Consider the following 20,410-nt stretch of genomic DNA (forward strand, 5'->3'; position numbering starts at 1 on the left):
CCCACCCCCCTGCAGTGATCGGTAATTATCAGTATAGTATGAATGGACCAATGTTTCCGGTGACGTGGAGGCGCTGAAGGGGTTAAAAATACACCCTATATTAAGGTGGGTTGTAAATGGAATGGTTACTAGACAGTTGACTGTTTGAGTTCTGAGCTGTGGATGAGTTTCTATAAAATTAGGAATGGGCTGGAGCCTTTTCTGTTTCTATGGCAACAACCTATTAGTACCTACTTTTCTGTCATGTGACAATTAAGTGCTCCCAGTAAAAATATGAAATAAAGCGATACTTTACTTGATTCGAGGGATGTTTCTGGGAAGGATTTTCGGGGTTCTTCTGTAGCAGTTATGCTGTTTTTGGGGTAAATTCAGAACTTTGTCCTCGCCCTGAGATATCTGTAATAATAGCGTTACGGAGGGACCTAGAGGCTCCTGAGCCGTCCGCTAAAACAACGCGGGGAGAGAACAGGAAGCGGCTTCCAACTTCCTGCTCGGGCTGACCAACGGGATTCTGATACAGTCTGGACTGAGGGATCATGGGAAACTGACGGGAATTTGCATGAAATGTCCTGGCTGTGCCCGTGTTGGCAGATACAGTGTTAAAAATAAAACTTTACAAAAGTGATACAATGAGTGGAAGCCATCTATCTACTCTGTGGGTGTGAGCGCATGGGAGAGCCTTACAGAATGGGTAAAGAGGGGGCTTTAAGGGCCTCGCCCCCCCCTTTACCATGAATGGACCGCCGGAATTCTAGAATATATAAAGAACCGACGCTTTATTCTAATTAGTGGGCAATAAAGCCCTTACAGGAGCAGGAATGGGGGGCCGTGAGATTCCCTTCCCTCGAAAGCGATGAAAGAAAGGCAAATAATATGAATTATGTTATAAAGAAAGAGCGGAGCGCCGCGCCACGGAGACGCCACGCCGGCTACACACCGAGCGTTAACTTTATGAACGTTGGTTTGACAATGTCTGCCGCTGTGAAGGTTCTATCAATAAACCCCCCCACCAGCCGTATGCACTAAACATCTCTATGTATATCAGGAAGCAGAAACATAAGAGCCATCCGGCCCATTTAGTCTGCTGAAACCTTAATCAGTCGTTGGTCTCGTCTTAGATTCAGGAGCCGTATGTCTATCCCATGAATGTTTAATACCCGCACTGTATTACCATCTACCACTTCTGCTGGGAGGCTGTTCCACTTATCTACCACCCACTCAGTAACGTAAAACTTCCCTATTTCATTCCCTCTCTTCTCTCCTCGTACCTATTGAGATCCCTATTTTTGCCAAGAACTCCCAGATTAGCATGTGACCCAGCAATTAACATTATGAATCACTGAAATACCCGGGAAGTGTTATTCGGAAATCTTGCTGTGCGCGCACTCCTCGCTGCCCCGGTCTTACTATACGGAGGAACAGATTATATATATATATATATTTTCAGGAGTAAACCGTAATTAATTAACTATCCCAAAATGAACAAGATTTATTCCCTTCTGATAACCGGCAGGTTTTTTAGAAGTAAAATGAAAAGTACAAATCCCCTATAGATTGCTGCATTGATTACTTTTTGTTATTTCAGAGTAAAATAATCTTAAAGTTCTACGTGAGTTCTCCTTTTTTACTGGATTACTCTCTTTGCCAACAACATTCTGGAATTCATCACCAAATAGTAAAAATAAATCAAGTCTGTTATACATATTTATCATAATTTGTAGCAAAATAATTGTTATATACATATATATACACACACACATTATATATATATATATATATATATATATATATATATTCTAATACTAAAATGAAACAAAGTCACAGAATCAACCTTTTTTGTCTATTGAAGAAAGATTTTTTTAATATATATTCCAGCGCTACGGAATTTGATGGCGCTATGTAAAATAAAAAATAAAAAAAAATATATATATATATATATATATATATATATATATATATATATATATATATATATATATATATATATATATATATATATATATATATATATATATAAAAACACCAACTCCTGCAAGTTACAAACCTGCACAAAGCAGCTTTAAAATTCCAAACTGGATCAAACAATAAAATCAACTGGAAAGAATTGCCCGAGACCTTTATACGGTCAGATATCAAGTATTTCGTAATACAAGGTGCAGCAATCCCTGCAAAACTCAGCCGTTAACATTAATAGACATTTCCTTCTAAAACGATCGAAGATATTACAAAAGGAGAAAAAACACAGACACACAAAAAAAAGCTAAACCGTAACACAGATTTTTTTTCACCAAATGCCGGTAACTAAAACATTGGATATTCTACATAAAGATTTTCCCCATAAAATCATTAAAGGTCCCGGAGCAATGACCTACCTTATCTGTACGGGGGGGGGGGGGCAGTCGCGTAGAATAAGTCGCCCTTTTTTTAATCTAATTTCCCAGAATTCAGGATTTAAGAATTCTCAGCCGTTCTTCTCGTGGCTCCTGGAGGAATTTTCTCAGCCACCTGTGTATCAGAGTCCATGGCTTCATCTCTTCTGGGTGAGCGAACATATGGGCTCTGATTTTAGAGCAAGTGGCCTGGTCGCCATCTAGTGGTGAAGAGAGGGAAGGACGCTTTCACGGCTGGCACCTGCACAGCGTCAGCTCTTGGAGAAAGAATACAAAATTGGCATGTTTCCTGGAAAAAAAAAAGAGAAAAAAGCATAAAAGTGTTGTCTCGTCCATGATTTAAGGTTTTTTGTTGGCTGTTTGAGTAAAACAAAAGATCTGCAAGTTATATTAAAGCTTATTCTTATTTACGCCCGTTCGGATGTTCTAATGCTGCATAAGAAAATGGAACGTTAAAGAGAAACTAGAACCAAAAAGAACAATTGAAGGACACGATAAAGATTGAAATGTAAGACACTTGATTAGATGTGAGTTTTTCAGCAAGTCGGGGGAAGCGATTATGTGTTGCACCCTTCACTTCCTGTTGTATCTGCAACTTCCTGCTGAGGGAGAACTCAGATGCAAACCTGATTACCCCCTCAGACTTTATAGTCTAGTAAAAAAAAAAAAAAAAAAAAAAAAAGACTATTAAATGCGCTCTATAACATGTTAGTCTAATTAAATTACGTAGATCGGTCATTTCAGATTTTTAATCACATACAAACAGAAAAGAAAGGTTTCAAAAGTGTCTTTTCAGTTTCTATGGCAACCTATCAGTACGTGCTCTTGTATCACATGACAATTAAGCATTCCCTCAGAAAATAGGAATGCAACATGGTTTTACTGCATGGGATCATTAATTAACCTGGAGAAGGTTTGAACGTTTACCAGAATTAGAAATGTTTCTTATTATACACCAAGGCCGCCATCAGAGGGGGTAGAATCAGTATTTGTAAAGGGGGCCCCGGCAAGCAGGGGTAGCTTGGGCTCCCAGATGTGTCATTGACCCCTGTGGCACCGTAATGTTTGGGCTTGTAAGGAGCCCCATCTCTGAAAGCCTATGGTCAACATACCCAGAGAAGCATCTGCCGGTAGAATGCTGATAACGGGGAAGCAATAGGCGACGCACACCCCTGCTGGGAGTAGTTATTCGTATTCTACTAGAAAAGGACCTCCAAAGATTGCTTATTCAAGAGGGACATGCCCCCTCCGGCCCCAAAAACCACCTTTATTCATGCAATACAATATCAACGCCAGTAATTGTGCTTTTTCATGCTTTTCATCAGATGGTTCCAATTTCTGGGCCGTTTTACCAAATCCTTTCATGGTTCGAGTAAAATCCTTTTTTTTTTTTTTCCTTCTTTTTGCCAACGGATACAAATTATCTTCCGCTGATATCCAACGGCAAAAAAACCCACCTTACTGAGAGCACAACATTACTAGATAGCCATCATTCTTATATTAAGCCTTTTGGAGCTCCTTACACCCGAAGAAGAGACCTCTGAGGTTCCAAAAGCTTTTAGTAACCGTATCTACGTTTGGCTTCAATTAAAGAGAATTAGAAGCCAGGACGAGATTGTTTTGCAGTGGTTGACGGATGAGAGGAGAACATATAAAGGATACAGACAGGCAGCGACTCCACGAGGCTGGTTTTAAGGAGACCTTACCTGAGCTCCGCGGCGATTCCGTCCGGCCGAGCCAACCTGGGTCCCAGAAGGAGCCCGAGACCTGTGAAGGGTGGTTAGGTATCGATATACGCTGAAAGGAGACCTAAGGGAGCCTCAAAGCGAGTGGCACTCAAACTAAGGGAGGCAACCAAACACTGATTAAGGCGGAGTATGGAGAGGAAACCTGATTAAGAGAGTACAACGCACCTGGCCTAGGGAACACCTGCTGGTGCTTAATACAAATGACCAGTAGAGGGAGCCCGTGAGGCTGCAAAATACAAATGACCAGCAGGGGGAGCTCTCGAAGGTGAATAAAAGCGACCAGCAGAGGGAGCTAATAACATGAAAGGGGCATTTGGTGCAAACTTTGAAAAGTAGTGTTATCTCCATAGCAACCAATGGAACATCATAAGGATAGCGTGTAACGTTGTACAAGGAAGCAAATGACCTTATACAGTAGGTGGTGGCCTCCAATTGTGTGCTCACCTCTCACAGCAGAGACAACGAATATATTTCATTATATATGGATATGAATATATTTCCATCTGCATTTGCACCCAAAACACTCCAAACATAAACGCGAGTACAGATTCCAACTGAAATTGACTGAAGTTAGAAAAATATAATCGGAGAGAACTTCCATGAGCTGGATATGCCCAGCTGTACTGTACGTGAGACAAAAAACCTAGCGTGCCGCCGCGCATGTCCAGCCGTCAGCCGCCGCGCACGTCCAGCCGTCGGCCGCCACACACACACCCAGCCGTCGGCCGCTCTCATGTCATCAGACAGCTGCTGGCCTTAAAGCTCCAGGGCCGCGGAATCATCGCCATGATCCGTGCCCTCCAATGAGTCCAAGTAAAAAATAACCAGTGCGTAAGAAGGCATTTTATTACAAACAACACACTTTTCAAATAAATACATTGCAGGTAGTCCTATACTGCAGAAAATATCGATTAGAGTGAATAACAGGCAATTTAAATCAGATGATTATCATTAGCACGGCTGCATTCAATCAAAAGCCATGATTTATTATCATCAGCATTGGGTTAATATACAAAAACAACATAAATATACATATATATAATTATATTCATTCAAATGTTGGATCTATTTCCACACTAAAGTTGAAATTTGACTCTTTTTTTTTTAATTTTAGTCTCAAAATTCACCAAAAATCCCTGGATCTGGTTTCTCGTTATTGATAAATATAGGCGGCGTCGGCCGATCTATATATTTTTGAGGATTATTTTAATGAAAAGCTCTCCCGTCCCTGGGGTTTTTATACGATGTTAAATGCTGAACCGTGTACTCGGGTTCTCCGTCGCCTGTCCTGAAACCGTACGGCAACTTGGTCCGATCCATTCTGCCTTCGGGCGCCGCTCCGCTCGTCCGTAAAACGCGCTTCAGTTGCTCGAAGACCTCGTGGTCCGGCACGGCCAAGGTGTTGATGCTAAAACCCATCATCCTGGTGACGGTTTCCCTGAAATCAACCAGCTGTGGAAGACAAAAGGACAAAAAAAAAAAAAAGAAAAAGAAAAACTTGAATTAAAACTTGATAAAAAAAACACCTCTTCACGGTTACTTCATCGTTCTGCCTTAAAAGAAAAAAAAAAACCAATAATTGCATTTTAGGGAAAAAAAAAAAGCACAGTTCCTGTTATGTTCTCTTGTGAAGAGAAATTTAAAGCCCATTCTCCCATGAAGGCAGCTTGCAAATTTATGGCCCAAAAAAACATTTTTTTTTCTCTTTCAGGCTATTGTGCAAAGTCTCTTAACCCCTTAATGACAAAGCCCGTACATGTACGGGCTCAAAATACATAGTTTTCAATGGGTTTAGGGACCGCCCATTGTCCTTAAGGGGTTAAACTTCTCGAGTACCTGCACTGGGAGCCGAGTCGCAACTCCGAACTATTAAATCATTTTTTTTTTTTTTAAGGAGTTGCTAAAAAGATACTAATGAGTCCCTTTAACCCCTTAAGGACAACGGGCGGTCCCTAAACCCGTTGAGAACAATGCATTTGGAGCCCGTGCATGTACGGGCTGTGTCGTTAAGGGGTTAATGGCGAGGAGCGTACCTGCTTCTCCCTCCTTGCGACTTCCTCGAGTGCCCTCTTCGTGGTGTGGAGCTCATTAGCGACTGAATCCACGAGGTGTTGGCTTCGCCGTTTGTCTCCGGCGTGCTCGTGTTCGCTGTAATCCAGCTCCGTCTTCAGGCTCACCACCTTTTTTGCCGCTTTCTCCTTAATTTTCTCGAGTTTTTCTAAAGATCGGCTCAGCTCCTCTATGGTTTTTCGCTGCTGGATGCTCGTCTCCTGAAACGAAGAAGACGATACAATGTGTCCATCGATGGCTTTCGCGCCGACCCCCTAAACCCCACGCATTCTCCCCAAAATAAGACCCATTGGCAAAAAATCTGTCATTTTTAATATTAAAAAATAAATAAAAAATCATAATGAAAAGAAGTAAATGACGCTCTTTGGATAGCAATTTTCTTTCTAGGCTGAAATATTCCTCAATGTCTTCTCCGTCAGCTTCGACGGTTACAACGCAGCAGGCGATTTATTAATTAATGTATCTAAAAAAACCAACAACTTTACTTTCCCATGAGTTTATTCTCACTATTATTTGTCTCGATTTTCGCTTAACCCCTTCATTTTCGCTTAACCCCTTCATGACAAAGTGCTCACAATTCACTTTTTTTTTTTAAATGGGTTGAAGGACAACCCATTGTCCTTAAGGGGTTAATTTCATGTGTTTCACCGCTGGAAAGTCCAGAGAATCTTCCGGCCCTTATAGAGGACGATCCCTGACCGAACCGGAGGCTGAGGTCTCTTCTTCAGGCGCCGTCACAAAGGACCTCTGCAGTCTTTATAGTTTATGTGACTGCATCTTACTTACTATTGTTGACCGGCTAAAAGACATCACGAATCATAGAAACAAAGAACCTGCGGGCAGATCGGCCCCCATCCGGCCCCCGTCTAGTCGCCCGTTTCTCCTGCTGTAAAGACTCAAACCTTAATCAGCCGTTGGTCTCGTCTTAGATTCAGGAGCCGTATGTCTATCCCATGCATGTTTAATACCCTCACTGTATTACCCGCTACCACCTCTGCTGGGAGGCCATTCCATTTATTTACAAACCCCTCAAATCTGTTTGGGACCAATACAAGATATTCATTTTTGTGACTTTAAAACTAGATTGTGTTTGCCATGTAAGCAGACTTGGACTGCTTGGGGCGAGCCGTCCGAATGCCAGGTGGGTCTGAGGCTGATGGCTCTTTCCAAGCACAAAGGTGTAATAATGTATCCATTGGGCATGTCATTTTATTGGCCAATGGCCTTAAAGTGCCAGAGCCGTTTATGAGTCCCAGTCGAGCCATGTCTGTAAGTATGGTTACTTCTGTAACGTAGACAATGGGCCTCATGTGGCATCCAAGGCGATAACACTAAACTCCGACGTACAGACCAGTAAAACCCAAATGAAATACTTCATCGCTCTCTCGGACGCTCTCGCTCTCTCCTCGGCTCTCCTTCTCTCCCGGACGCTCTCATTCTCTCCCCGGCTCTCATTCTCTCCCCGGCTCTCATTCTCTCCCCGGCTCTCATTCTCTCCCCGGCTCTCATTCTCTCCCCGGCTCTCACTCTCTCCTCGGCTCTCGTTCTCTCCCGGACGCTCTCATTCTCTCTTCGGCTCTCATTCTCTCCCCGGCTCTCGTTCTCTCCCGGACGCTCTCATTCTCTTCCCGGCTCTCATTCTCTCCCCGGCTCTCATTCTCTCCCCGGCTCTGGGTTTTTAAATCTTTGTAAACCACTATATCATTTCTTCACTAAACTTCCTAAAGTGCCGCGCTCACCTTTAGCTCGTTCCGATCGACGAGCTGAGCCGTCAGGTTCTGATTAGCAATTTTCATGTCGCCGAGCTGTCCCTGGAGTCTCTCGACCTTCCGCTGTAATTTTTGGGCTGTCAGATTTGCCGGATTCTCGACGCTCGCAAACAGTTGTCGCTCTTTCTCCTTTTCCAGCTCTTTGATTTTTTTCTCAAGTTGCGCGACTTGGGAAGATTTTAACTCCGCTTTCTCCATCAGGGAATTTACCTAAAACCACAAGAAGCATTTAACGGTCATTTAAACAGACGGTCAAACATTCTCATTCTCCGTGGCCGATGATATTAAAGGCAAAATATCTAATAGATAAATAAATAAATAATAATAATAATATAATAATGTGTAAAATCCCAGCCGTAAGGGAAATAATTCTCTTTTTATAAAGTCCAAGACGCCAGATAAAGAGGTGAAGATCTACATGGTCCTACGAGATCAATTCCTACGAGACATGGTCACTATGTCCCCCCAAATATTAATTGTGGTTCACTTTAATCTTAGGCTGCTGTGAGTCCAAATCAAAGTCTCCATTTTTTTCCATTGTTAAATATTTTGGAGAGAATTGCTTTAAATCATGTAATTTAAATAATTTATTTTTTTTTTTTAAATGGTGGCTCTAATTTAGCACTTTTTTTTTTTTGTTCGCCAGTCATACCTAATCTTGTATGCGCTGAGCCAGACCACAATAAAACATCAGCTCCACTCCTGTATAACGAATAAAACTATAAACTGATAATAATAAATAGCTAATAAATCTATGCATGATGTCATCACGTTTTCATTGGTCGGCACATATTTAAGGACAGATTAGGAGGGTTTAATATTCAACATTTAAAATTTTAAATTTAATTGAAATGTTTCATTTTAAATTATTTTTAATGACAAAAAAAAAACTGAGATTTTTCTCTCTCCGTCCGACTCTTTATTCTCCTGCTTTTTAACCCCTTAAGGACAATGGGCGGTCCCTTAACCCATTGAAAACAATGCATTTTGAGGCCGTACATGTAAGGGCTTTGTCATTAAGGGGTTAAACATGTTAGGAGACGTCTTAAAACATACTTCACGTTGAATACTTTGTACCCTTTAGCAGGAACCTGTAAGAATAACGCCGGCGCCGGGATGATTACGTTTCTACTTATCGTCCTTACCTTCTTTTGAAGACTGTAGACGGCGGTTTTGTTCTCGCTCCCAAAATCTTTGTTCCTCTTAAACAGCTCTTCAGCTCTGTTCAAAAGCCGTTCGTATTGAGATCCCAGGCTTTCCGAGGCTACGTCCTCGCTTATTTGCAACGTTTCCGCCAGCTGGGTTAAAAACTTCTTGAGCTGTAAGGACATATTGGACTATATTATTATTATTATTTATTATTATTAATAATAATTTATTATTATTAATAATAATTATTATTATTATTATTACTATTATTATTATTATTATTACTATTATTATTAATACTATTATTGTTATTATTATAATTAATTAATAATAATACTAATAATTATTATTATTATTTATTGTCTCATATAGCGCCGTCATAATCTGTAGCGCTGTACAAGGAGTAGACAGGACATAACAAGTAGTATATAACATAACAATTTGACTTACAGAAACAACAGGTGAAAAGGGCCCTGCTCAAAGAGCTTACAATCCATAAGATTTAGCGATAGTAAGTAGGGGTGATATGATGTAGTCAGTGGGTGGGGCCAGTAATGCATGGGTGGGGTTTGAACAGGAATTTGGGTGAAACCGGACAGGAAGTAGAGTCAACAGTGCAGTGGGAGGAGCCTAAAAGAACAAAAAATGTATCAATCATACCTTCTTTCTTTCCATATTAAAACCATCTTTGATCATCTCTTCCGACGCTAGTTTGCCCTTTAAATGTTTCAGGGTGTCCTGTTCTTTTTGAAGCATTTCTTCCGTTTTGTACGATTTCGTGGCCGCCTCGTGGTACAAATCCCGTTGCTGGTCCAGCTGCTTCGTCAACTTGTTTACCTTCTCCTGAAGCTCGTCGCTTGTCTGCGAACAAAACGCCTTTCATTAAATAAACACCCGCTTTTGTAAGCAAAGAAGAAAGTTCTTCTCCAGAAGAAACGTTAAGTCGGTTAAAAAAGTCACGATCGTGTCATCGTCTCCCGTGACGTGGGATACAAAGTATCTCCGTGGGTCTATGGCATCCATTTTGTGTCGGTTTAGTAAATAATCTCTCTAAGGAGATATTGTGTAGAAGCTGGATTTGTTTCTAGACCTTGAAGAAAAGCTGGAGAAACTTCTACTACAATAAGTTATTATGGTGGCCTTCTCAGCTCATTTAATGCCATGACGTGCCAGGCACGTCATCGGTCGTTAACTGACTGCTTTTCCATGTTGTACCTGGCATGTCATTGGTCATTAATGGGGGATGCTGGGGCTATTCTATTCCAGTCTAAAATATTAGAATGTCCTTTAATTTACTCCCTATCCATACTCACAGACTTCCATTTCTGTTCACGGCCGTAGATCTCCAGGATCCGTTCTTTGATGGCTTCCTCTGTCTCGGGGACGGTTATAAACCCATTGCTCAGTATGGTAGCCAACTGACTGATAAAGTTATGGTGCAGGCTGTGAGAGGCCTTCGCCTCGTAGCCCGAAGTACGTATAGTAAGGTCCAACTCTTTGATTTTCTTGTCTTTCTCCAGCAGCTCCTTGTGGACGCTTCCCCACTCCTTGTGGCTGTCTTTCAGTTTCTCCAGAAGAACCTCCTTCTCTCTCTCGGTGTTTTTCTTGGCCAGTACAGCTTCGTCCCGCTCCTGCATACAACTTAATTTATCAGCCACCGACTCTTAATATTTCTATTTATCCTAATAGTAAACCCCGAGTTTAATTTCTACACTTGGTAAAAAGGGGGAATAATGGAGATTAGTCCTCTGTGGACCGCGGGGTTTGCCCAGCGGTCTAGAATTAGTCTAGAATTAGAATGTTCCGAGACCCCCGTAGCTGAACGCTCCAGTAAATTTTCTCGTTCACCCATAGGGGGCGCTTTTTAGGACCCCTAGTATCAAGTTTTGCCTTGATTACCGTTTGGCTCATCCATTTATTAAGCGTTAAATAAGAAATTGGCTAAATATTAAAAAGAACAATTGCGAATATAAAATAGTTTTCCATGACCGCCCCTATTTCTTATTAAAAATGGATAAATATCACGAGCGACCCGACAAATCAAACTGAAGGCTGCATACGTGGTTTTGCCATAAGATAACGCGGCGGCGGCGTGTAATGCGACCTTGTAAAATAGAGGAAAACAGTAAAATTGGGCATTTATCTGGTGACATCTATAATTCATGCTCCACCGGAGGTTAGACAGACCCTTTGTGTCAATCAATATGTAAACGACACACTGCTTTGCTTTGGGTCGTCGCGCATGGAGTAGTGACTGGTGCTCGTCGGGTTGGTTACGGACAACAAGGATAAAGCAGCCCTCACCCTCTTCAATGACTTCATTTCGGCCGCCATGCCAGCCGCCGTCTTCTTGTTCTTGTCGGATTCCGACACCAGCTGCACGATGGCGTCTCTGCCGGCTTTGGACTCCGCTTCCCGGCCGGCCAAGGCGTCTTCCAGACTTGATACTTTTGTCTTTAGCAGGAAATACCCGTTTACGAGTTTCTCCACCTTGCAAACAGTAGAGACATAAAAAAAAAGTTGGTGGAATGCCAAAGACTTTGGGAAAGAGGTGGTGGCACCACATGAGTATCTTGGAACGTTGGGCACTGATCTACAAGGAGACACTCGTTCCCCGGATTCTGAGATTACTGAGATTACTTCACAATATGTATTTTTTTTCTAAAATGTCTATTATGAAAAGTTGGCCAGAATGCGCTGCTATGTTTACGTAACGGTCACATTTCTTTACGTTAAGATTAATTAACAGTAATTAATAATTAGTCGTACCTTTGGTAGTAAAACGTTTAGGGGGTCTGCCTGGTTCTCAATATTTGTGTTTAAGTAAGAAGCCAGTTTTTCGACGCTCTCCTGCAGTTTTTTCTCCAGACTGCTGCTTTTCTGCTCTGTTTTCTCTCGTTCAATCAGGTGGATCCTGTATACAAAATTCACCATAAATTATAGGAGAAAAAAGCCTTATATATATATAAATCTGAAAATCATACTTTTTCCAATTGGAAGACAAATAGACTTATTTCATAGTTTATTCCATAAAATAATCAGCCAGAGAATTATAGATTATCTTTATGGCAATGTCAGTGAAGTCCATCCCTCCATAGACTTTCATTAGTCAGAGAGTCCGACTTGGTGATTAGGACCGAGCCATTCTTTTGTTGATTTTGTATGATACTGAACCAGGCTTTGAACTAGTAGATAAGAGAACTAGATCACATGCATATACCAGGTATTCACACAACTGTCAAGATATAGTAGTATAGGAAAGCTAGAATTATGTGTGAGTTTGCCTACATCCCTTACTTGAGTCGACTTTCCAGCTCTCGAATTCTTTCGTTCAGCTCTTTATTTTCTGTCCCGAGAGAATAGATCTCCGCTTTAGTTTTCGTCTTCTCCCCATTCACAGATGAGCTCATTCGTTCGTATTCCTGTACGCGGCTCTTCAGGTATTGGACCTGTGCGGCCTGGCGGGCATTCCCCTCCTTGTAATCGGCCAATTCCTCCTTCACTTCTTGCAGGGAAGCGTCTTTTATGGCCAGGCTGCTCTTTAGCTCAGACACCTTTAAAAACACGCGGATCAAAGATAAAAAAAACAGGTCTTTCTGTATAAAATAATAATCTCCCTGTGGGAAACAATAGAATAGCTCAGTCTTAATAACCCAGCCAGACTCTCTGACTAATGAAAGTCTATGGAGGAACAGACTTTTTTAGCATCGCCATAAAGCATCAGCTCAGTGTGGTGTTTGAGCCGGGGAAAGTCACCCAAAATATCACATGACTGACAGCAACGGCGGCTGCAGGTCTGCAGATAAAGGGAGTTTATGGGGACAAAATGAGATAAAACTGGGTCAGTGCAGTGTTTTATTACCCCCTCCCCACTTAAGTTGCTGATTGTAGCTGATTGGTTCGGTAAGCCCTTCATGATGGGGGAGAGAACGTTAGGACGTTAGGAAATTGATTGGATAATGCTAGATAATGTTAGTTGCCTTTGCATTCGCCTGTATGCTTTTTGTATACCTATACCTCGGCTACACGTATCTTTCTGCTATCTATGGAGGCAGAGCCGCGAACGAGTGCCAGAGAGGCACAGGAAGGGGTTAAACGGCCCAATCTTTTTTGTCAGTGTCTATATTGTTCGGCGGGGGGATTAGGCGATGAAGCGACCAGCGTGCAGGCGGGTGCCGGAGACGGGGAAGGGTAAATTTGATTTTTACTTGACATAGTGAAAGTCCATCCGCTTTGCGAACAGCAAAAGGTCAGAAAGATTTTGTTATTGCGGGAAATTGCTCTCGTAATAAGCAGCGCTATCCCAGTCGGCAGAGGGGGCTGGAAATACGACCGGCCACTCTCCCCGACCGGCGCTTCATCTCGGAGCATTAACCCTTTCAGCGCTGGAGAGAGGGGTCAATGCATTGAGCGTTCCTATAGCATCTATAGGCGTAAGTGGGACGTAAGCTATTTAATTTCCATTCCTGTGTATTGATCTACACGGAGCAGCTCCGAGCCCCAGAAATCTGCTTTATGCTTCCGGCATGTGTGCCCTGTGTCCTGCATACTTAAATATGCCTTGTTTTTTTTTTTTTAGGACAACGAAAGGCTAAGAGTACCTGCGCAAGCAAGGAGCTGTTCTTCACCAGTAATGCAGCGTGTTCACTCTTTGCAGACTCTGCAGTCCTGCGGATGCGCAGCAGCTCGTCTCTAGAGCCCGATATTTCCGGCGATGGGTCATACGTGAACTGAAACAAAACGCAAAAATCGGGAAATGAAATGGTTAAATAGCTTCCGTGCAGCATGTAAATACATAACGGGTGACTTTCCAAGCTCAGACACCACACTGAGAGGATGCTTTACGGCAAAGCAAATGAAGTCCCTTCCTCCATAGACTTTCATTAGTCACGGAGTCCCACTGTGTGATTAAGACTGAGCCATTCTATTATTTTCCACAGACAGACAGGATAAGGAGTCGGGGTGTTTGTTTAGTAGATCGGGGCTCAGATAACAGAGCGAGAACTCATACAGACGGCTGAAGACATTATATTATGGGGCAAAATCTACAGCTAGTTCAAAAAAAAACAATTTTTTGAAAAAATATTTTTTTTGCCACTTGAAATAATAATAATGTATTTCCTTGGTTTTTAGGGCATTCTTCAAGAAGCGTTCCGTGAGGCCCCACCACCACAGACTGACCGCTCTGAAAGGCTTGTTATTTGTGCCTCAAATGACGGGGCTGGTAAGGGCTCCATCCAGAAGTCCTCTGCCTCAAGCAAAAAAACCGTTAATCTAAAGAAAAGTACAATACATTCTGTTACCGATAAGAACGAGGACACTTCACGAAGGTCTGATCACATCTAGAGTGTTGCTGTATTCTGCACAAGTGCCCGTTCCTCCGTGTTCCGTGCACCAACTGCGCTATTATTACCCCCAAAAAAGTGGACGTGTTCTGTCATTTCTGTCAGATAGTTACTTCTCGGAAACAGAATTATTTGTCTTCATCCACGCAGCGCAAATAGTTTAATGAAAGATCCGTAGCACCGATCTCGCTCCCCGTCCCTGGGGACGAGAAGCAGCCGAATTGCTGGTGAATTTAAAGCGCATTTGACAGCTGGAGTGTCCCTTTAAACCGGTCCAAAAAAATATCGATATTTCACAAGTTCAAAAAACAAACGCCAAACCTTCTTGCCCCCCCCCACAAAAAGTGGGAACACTGAAGGGAATGTGGGAGCCCTTGGTTTTGTGGGAGTTTTGATATAAACCTCCCCCTGTTGCAATGAATGCAGGAGCCGCCATCTTGTTGCCCCGTCACAGGGTATAAATCGCCCCCTCCCCCTGAGATATCTGTGATAATAGCGTTACGGAGGGACCTGCACGGCTGGAAACAATCTCTAGCGCTAGAGGCTCATGCGCCGTCCGCTAAAACAACGCGGGGAGAGAACAGGAAGCGGCTTCCAACTTCCTGCTTGGGCTGACGGAGGGAGAGAACAGGAAGCTGCTTGGGCCGACCAATGGGATTCCACCGCCGTCTGCAATGTGGGATCATGGGAAATGGGGGGGAGTTTGTATAAAATGAAAACGTTATTACTTTGGTGGTAGACATGATGTCAGAGTTGGAACGCATTTATCTGAATAACTTAAAAACAGAACATTAAATAAGAATAACAACACGAGAAACGGACGGCTTTCAGCGCTGGATTCAGTTTTGGGACAATTCCTTTTTAACGATTCCAAAAATAGTTTTCTCGCCCCACTAGCAACTCCCATCACTCAACATAATAACCGGGTACATCTGAGGTTCTGAGGACACGTCTACCACCCAGTGACTGGCGCTCGGTCCAGGGAATCGGATAAAACCAGGGAAAATCTGCTCTGACTGTTTTTTTTTGTGCAAAACTGGAATATATGAAAGAAAAATGATGTTCATGTTAAATTTAATCTTCGCCTGTATGATTAACCGGGCAGAAGATGTTCTTTCTTCTTCTGTAATAATCCGCCAGACTTAACTGTTGGCCATTATGGCCGCGGTATAACCTTGAGCTGCTGAAAGAGCGATATTTGATGTGCATTTTCCGAGTTGAAAGACTGTGATTTTGTTAAAAGAAAAAAAACATTTCAAATACAGGGGTACCATCTAGTGGCTGAATTTTCCGACTGCGTCTACCATGTAACGTTTCTCTTTGCTGTCGGAGGTTTGGCGCCCCCACACAGGTCTCTAGGGGGTCCCAGGGGCCAGGTGTTTGGAACAGGTTATTTGCCCCCAACTTCACCAAGCAACATGTCCCACAGTGCCACTTTTGCCCCTAAACAGCTTGCAAGTGCTATATTATCCCGCAAACAGCCTACATGTGCCATATTTGTCCTCCGCCCCCCCAAACAGCTTGTCTGTGCCGTCTTTGCCCCCAAACAGCTTGTCTGTGCCGTCTTTGCCCTCAAACAGCTTGTCTGTGCCGTCTTTGCCCCCAAACAGCTTGTCTGTGCCGTCTTTGCCCCCAAACAGCTTGTCTGTGCCGTCTTTGCCCCCAAACAGCTTGCCCATTGTCCCATCCAATATACATGCTGGCACACATGTACACACATTTACACATGCTAACACACATACACATGCTTACACATACTCACTAACACACGCTTACACACACAAAACATACAGTAACGCATTACAACATGAAAAAGAAAATCCAGAAAACCAAAAAGAAAAGCCAATGACATTAACACATAATCCTGTGTCTCGCTTGCTTACCTCGGGTTCCCCGAGGCTGTCGGAGAAGTCATAGGTTGGAATGTGCCTGGGAAAAAAAAAGTCATAATTACAAAATATTAGTTTTGTGTACACAAAACATGAGTTTCTTCCCAGTTTCAAATGGAATGTTTTGGCAACTTAGTAACCATTTGCCTGTTTGTGAACTTTGAAAAAAAATAAACAAAATTGTAACCGTGTTTACCTTTTATTGCCGAATTCTTACCATTAAATCAGCCATGTCCCCGCTTCAATTCATTTTTCCATTATTATTTTTTTCTGGCCCCCAGGTGTTATTCTTTTTTTGGCACCCGGTTACCCATCTCAACGAGACTATGGGTGATGTTTGTGAGCTGGTTATTAGCAACCCCGCACCTTCACCTTTCACCCGCACAACACACGTCGCGATGCTGTTAGTGAGATGGCTTTATTTGCCCGGTACAGACACCGACCCGGTTGCCACACAAACAGAGTTGGATAAACTGGTCGGACAGGTGAAGTCACCTGGACTAGCAGGACTTTACCTGTCATCGCCAAGCTTACAGTGTACTTGGCTTCCCCATTCATGGGATCTTTTCTGGTCTGGGGTGGCAAAGCCAAATGATTTTTCTTTTATTAATATATATCGCCAACAGATTCTGCGGCCCTGTACGATGGGTTGTGCAAATAAAAGCAGGCAGAAGGTGTGAAGGACCCTGGCCGTTGGACTCTACGATCCAGAACGGCCTGCATTGTCCTCAGTGACTCCAATCTAAACCCCGTCTCAGCGCCAAGCCCTTGCCATCACACGATGATATCTCATTATTATCCATCAGCTCCATGATCGGCCATTTTTTTCCTGCTTTGGCAAATTGTAGGCTGTCAGGTGACTTGGTGAAGTTACCCCGCAGCATAACCATGGAACGTTTGTCTTTAGATGGACCTCAGATCTCGTCAGAAGGCAGTACTGGTTGCCTCTACCGCAAGCCCCAGATTGTGTTAGATGTCCATATCTAAGGACATTTCACTGCTTAAGTTATGCATTCTGCAGGGCTAGCTTAGCTCTTACTGCTGGAGAAGCTCACCAAGATAGGCCCTTCATAAAGCATAGTGCATAGGTGAACCGAAATAGTGTACGTGATGCGGGGACTGTCTAGGACAGGGCTGTCCAACCTGCGGCCCTCCAGCTGCTGCAGGACTACATCTCCCATACTCCTCAGCCAGCCCATTAGCTGGAAGAGCATTATGGGAGATGTAGTCCTGCAGCAGCTGGAGGGCCGCAGGTTGGACAGCCCTGGTCTTGGATAAAAACGATGTTCCGGTCCGACATCACATGCAAGTAATTTTGGAGTAAAAAGGTTACTTAACATGCTACCAATTTCCATTACTGTTAAATCTTTCTATATTTTGATTTATCGGCTTCTTCATGCAATAAACTTTATGGTCCACCAGAAAAGGGCTTTCCAGGCAAACTCTGAGTGGACTTTGTTTCCAGCTGGACTGTAACATAGTAACTCCTGGCAGTACGATCCAATATTACTCCACGCTGACTGCCCGCAGCCGCAGGATTTTATTTGCCGGCAGAGAAGATTTCAGAATAGAATCCTGCAGCGAAACCCGAGGAATTGGCTGCTTTATGGCGCAATAATGAAATATTTAAAAAAAATAAATCAACGGTATTGTGCTCAACCGCTGCATTCCCAGCTGGTGTTACCATACATCGGGCCCTATATATATAGCAAGAACTAAGAATATTAACCCTTTACGTGCTACAGAGTAAAACAGAACGCCCACTATTAGGGGCCTTGGTGACATCAGGGACTTGGGTTAATAAATACATATTACAGGGTAGGAATGTGAAAGTTCTATCATTTAAACACCTGTCTATCCCACCCCGAGGGTCTGAGTCCCTTTAATGATTCTGAGTATTGAGTGACGTTTGGCATAGAAACAAGCAGGGTCTGCATGGCTGGCAGCAAATCAACTATTTTTTAGTTATGATATAGAATGAATCAGATTATATATATATATATATAAATAAATATATATATATAATGTCTGCATTTACCTGGTGGATGCCGGGCGTCTCTGCTTCTTTTTAGTATAATTTTCATTGAACTGTTTAAAAAAGAAAAGAAGGAAATCTCACTACTACTGATTTATTAAACGATCGTTTCAATAAAAAGCAATTATCGAACAAAATAAACAAAAATAAACCCATTAAAAACCTGTATAAGCGGAGACCCCAAAACAGGGGCACTAACGAGACAGCAGGCTCTGGGGCTCTCACAATGTACAAGGGGAGCGTGCTTACCTTCAGGTGTGTCTGGGGGTAACGTACTGCCCTCGTTCCACCCATAATGACATTTATTTTGTTACATTTTTACATTTCAACAATTTATGGTTTTTTTGCTAGGTGAAATTAGGGGAACCTGGGCCCAAATATAATTTAAATTGTGACGGTATAAGTCACTTTTTGTAAACTTGCTCGAATATATATCTTAAGCTGGGATAAAATCAGTGGGAATCCAGGTGCTAGAAACCCCCGGGTCCCGTCTACTGGGGCCACACTTCCCAAAGAGATATGTGGCCCCTTCCTTCCCTCCAAGGGGAGAGCCGGATCTTCTTGGTTCCCCCATAATAGAGGGGGGGGGACCACTAGGGTCTTCAAGGGAATGTTGGGAGCCGGAGAGATCAATCCTCATCCTTCTTGATGATTCCACTTCGGAGTTTTCTTAAGACTTCATGCAGGGTCCTAGATCCCGAGGGATCCTGCTGATCTCAATTACCGAGTCCTGGAGAGTTCCAGAGCTGGCACTTTTATACAGCAGGCCACTTTAGCTATAACTCTCACAACGCTCAGCCAATTAAGGCACTTTTAACTATTTCTCGCTAGCTAAAATTCACTGAATATTAAAAAGTGACCCATCTTTTTAATTTTTTAAAACCACAAATCTTCATGGATGGAGCCACAAAGGGTTAATCCATGCCTTAAACCGGTAGAAAATATTAAAGATGTGAAGAATATATAAAGATAAGATGCTCCAGGAATCACCATCATTGAAGAAAAAAAATGGGTAAATGGAAACAAAATGTTTTGTTTGTTTGTTATCGATTGTTACAATTACACAACAATAACAACCGGCCACTTCTCAAACTGTCGCCAACAGGGAGAATCCCCCATGTAATTCCGGGGTGATCTAACCCCCTGGAGAGGGTCTGGGGCAGAAAAGTAAACCCCCCCACCCCTTTCACCAAGGCTTTGCTGAATTATTGCACTAAGGCACTTTAATCCCAGCGGGGATCCCCTAGCAGCTCGGTGCTTCCTGAATATTTAATAGAAATAAGAGACTCAAATGAATTAAAGTCGAAATTTCCGAATTCTACCTGCGATCCGCCCGGAGATCCCCGACCGTCAAAGAGCTTCTCTATCGCGCTTTCGTCATCATGGTGTAGGAAGCCGTACGGACGGGACATGTCTGGGGGGTCCGTATACTTTCTATAGATTCGATACACGAGAAGCTGCCCAGTCCCCAGCCCGCTGCGTCGGATGTGTGTGGGGTTACGGAAAGGAGCGGAGAAGGTGGCCCTCGTTCCCAAGGGGACCGCAAAACATCACGTTATACGGGACTGTTGTAGTAACTCGTTGTCACTAGGATCGTAGCGAGCACTGCGCCCATTCACAAAACACCGACACTGTTTACATGTTACAGGCGTGTGTTCTATGCAGCTCGTGAAGTTATGAACATGATCTCAGGAATTAAAATGCTTATTTAAATTACGCTAGATGGAATTAAGAGGTTTTACTTTACTGAGAGGGTGGAAGATAAGTGGAACAGCCTCCCAGCAGAAGTGGTAGAGGTTAATACAGTAACGGGATGTAAAACCTTGTCTTTTCTCTCTTCTGCGTCTTTTTTTCTCTTTACTTTCCTTTTTTTCTCTAACACCTATTGTACAGCGCTACAGAATTTGATGGTGCTATATAAAACAATAAATAATAATAATAAGAACACCTCCTTTCTCTTTGTTCTCTATCCCATCTCTATTTATTACTATCCTTTCTCTCACTCTCTATATCCT

The 20,410-nt window shown here is 42.8% G+C and overlaps 1 protein-coding gene across 1 annotated transcript; it reads right to left on the reverse strand.

The window, feature by feature from the left end:
* Positions 1-5,158: 5,158 nt before the first annotated feature.
* LOC128505234 (coiled-coil domain-containing protein 170-like) lies at positions 5,159-19,878 on the reverse strand. Its single transcript, XM_053475544.1, has 13 exons — positions 19,718-19,878; positions 18,399-18,448; positions 16,355-16,400; positions 13,728-13,856; positions 12,424-12,680; positions 11,896-12,040; positions 11,431-11,616; positions 10,440-10,757; positions 9,787-9,987; positions 9,123-9,296; positions 7,948-8,187; positions 6,172-6,408; positions 5,159-5,590 (listed from the first exon to the last, which is right to left on the reverse strand). Exons 1-13 carry the CDS (start codon positions 19,805-19,807, stop codon positions 5,345-5,347), a joined length of 2,319 nt encoding a protein of 772 aa, XP_053331519.1. The 5' UTR covers positions 19,808-19,878; the 3' UTR covers positions 5,159-5,344.
* Between the last annotated feature and the right edge of the window lie 532 nt (positions 19,879-20,410).

Source organism: Spea bombifrons, chromosome 9 (assembly GCF_027358695.1).
Source record: "Spea bombifrons isolate aSpeBom1 chromosome 9, aSpeBom1.2.pri, whole genome shotgun sequence".
Classification (NCBI taxonomy): Eukaryota; Metazoa; Chordata; class Amphibia; order Anura; family Pelobatidae; genus Spea; species Spea bombifrons.

Bases quoted from the DNA above. Each gene is read 5' to 3' on its own strand.
- LOC128505234 (XM_053475544.1), bottom strand. From the start codon at position 19,807: ATGTCCCGTCCGTACGGCTTCCTACACCATGATGACGAAAGCGCGATA. The intron at 12,681-13,727 runs GTACTCTTAGCC...GTGTTTTTAAAG, and splicing joins ACAGCTCCTTGCTTGCGCAG to GTGTCTGAGCTAAAGAGCAG. The intron at 9,988-10,439 runs GTGAGTATGGAT...TTTTGTTCGCAG, and splicing joins GTGAACAGAAATGGAAGTCT to ACAAGCGACGAGCTTCAGGA.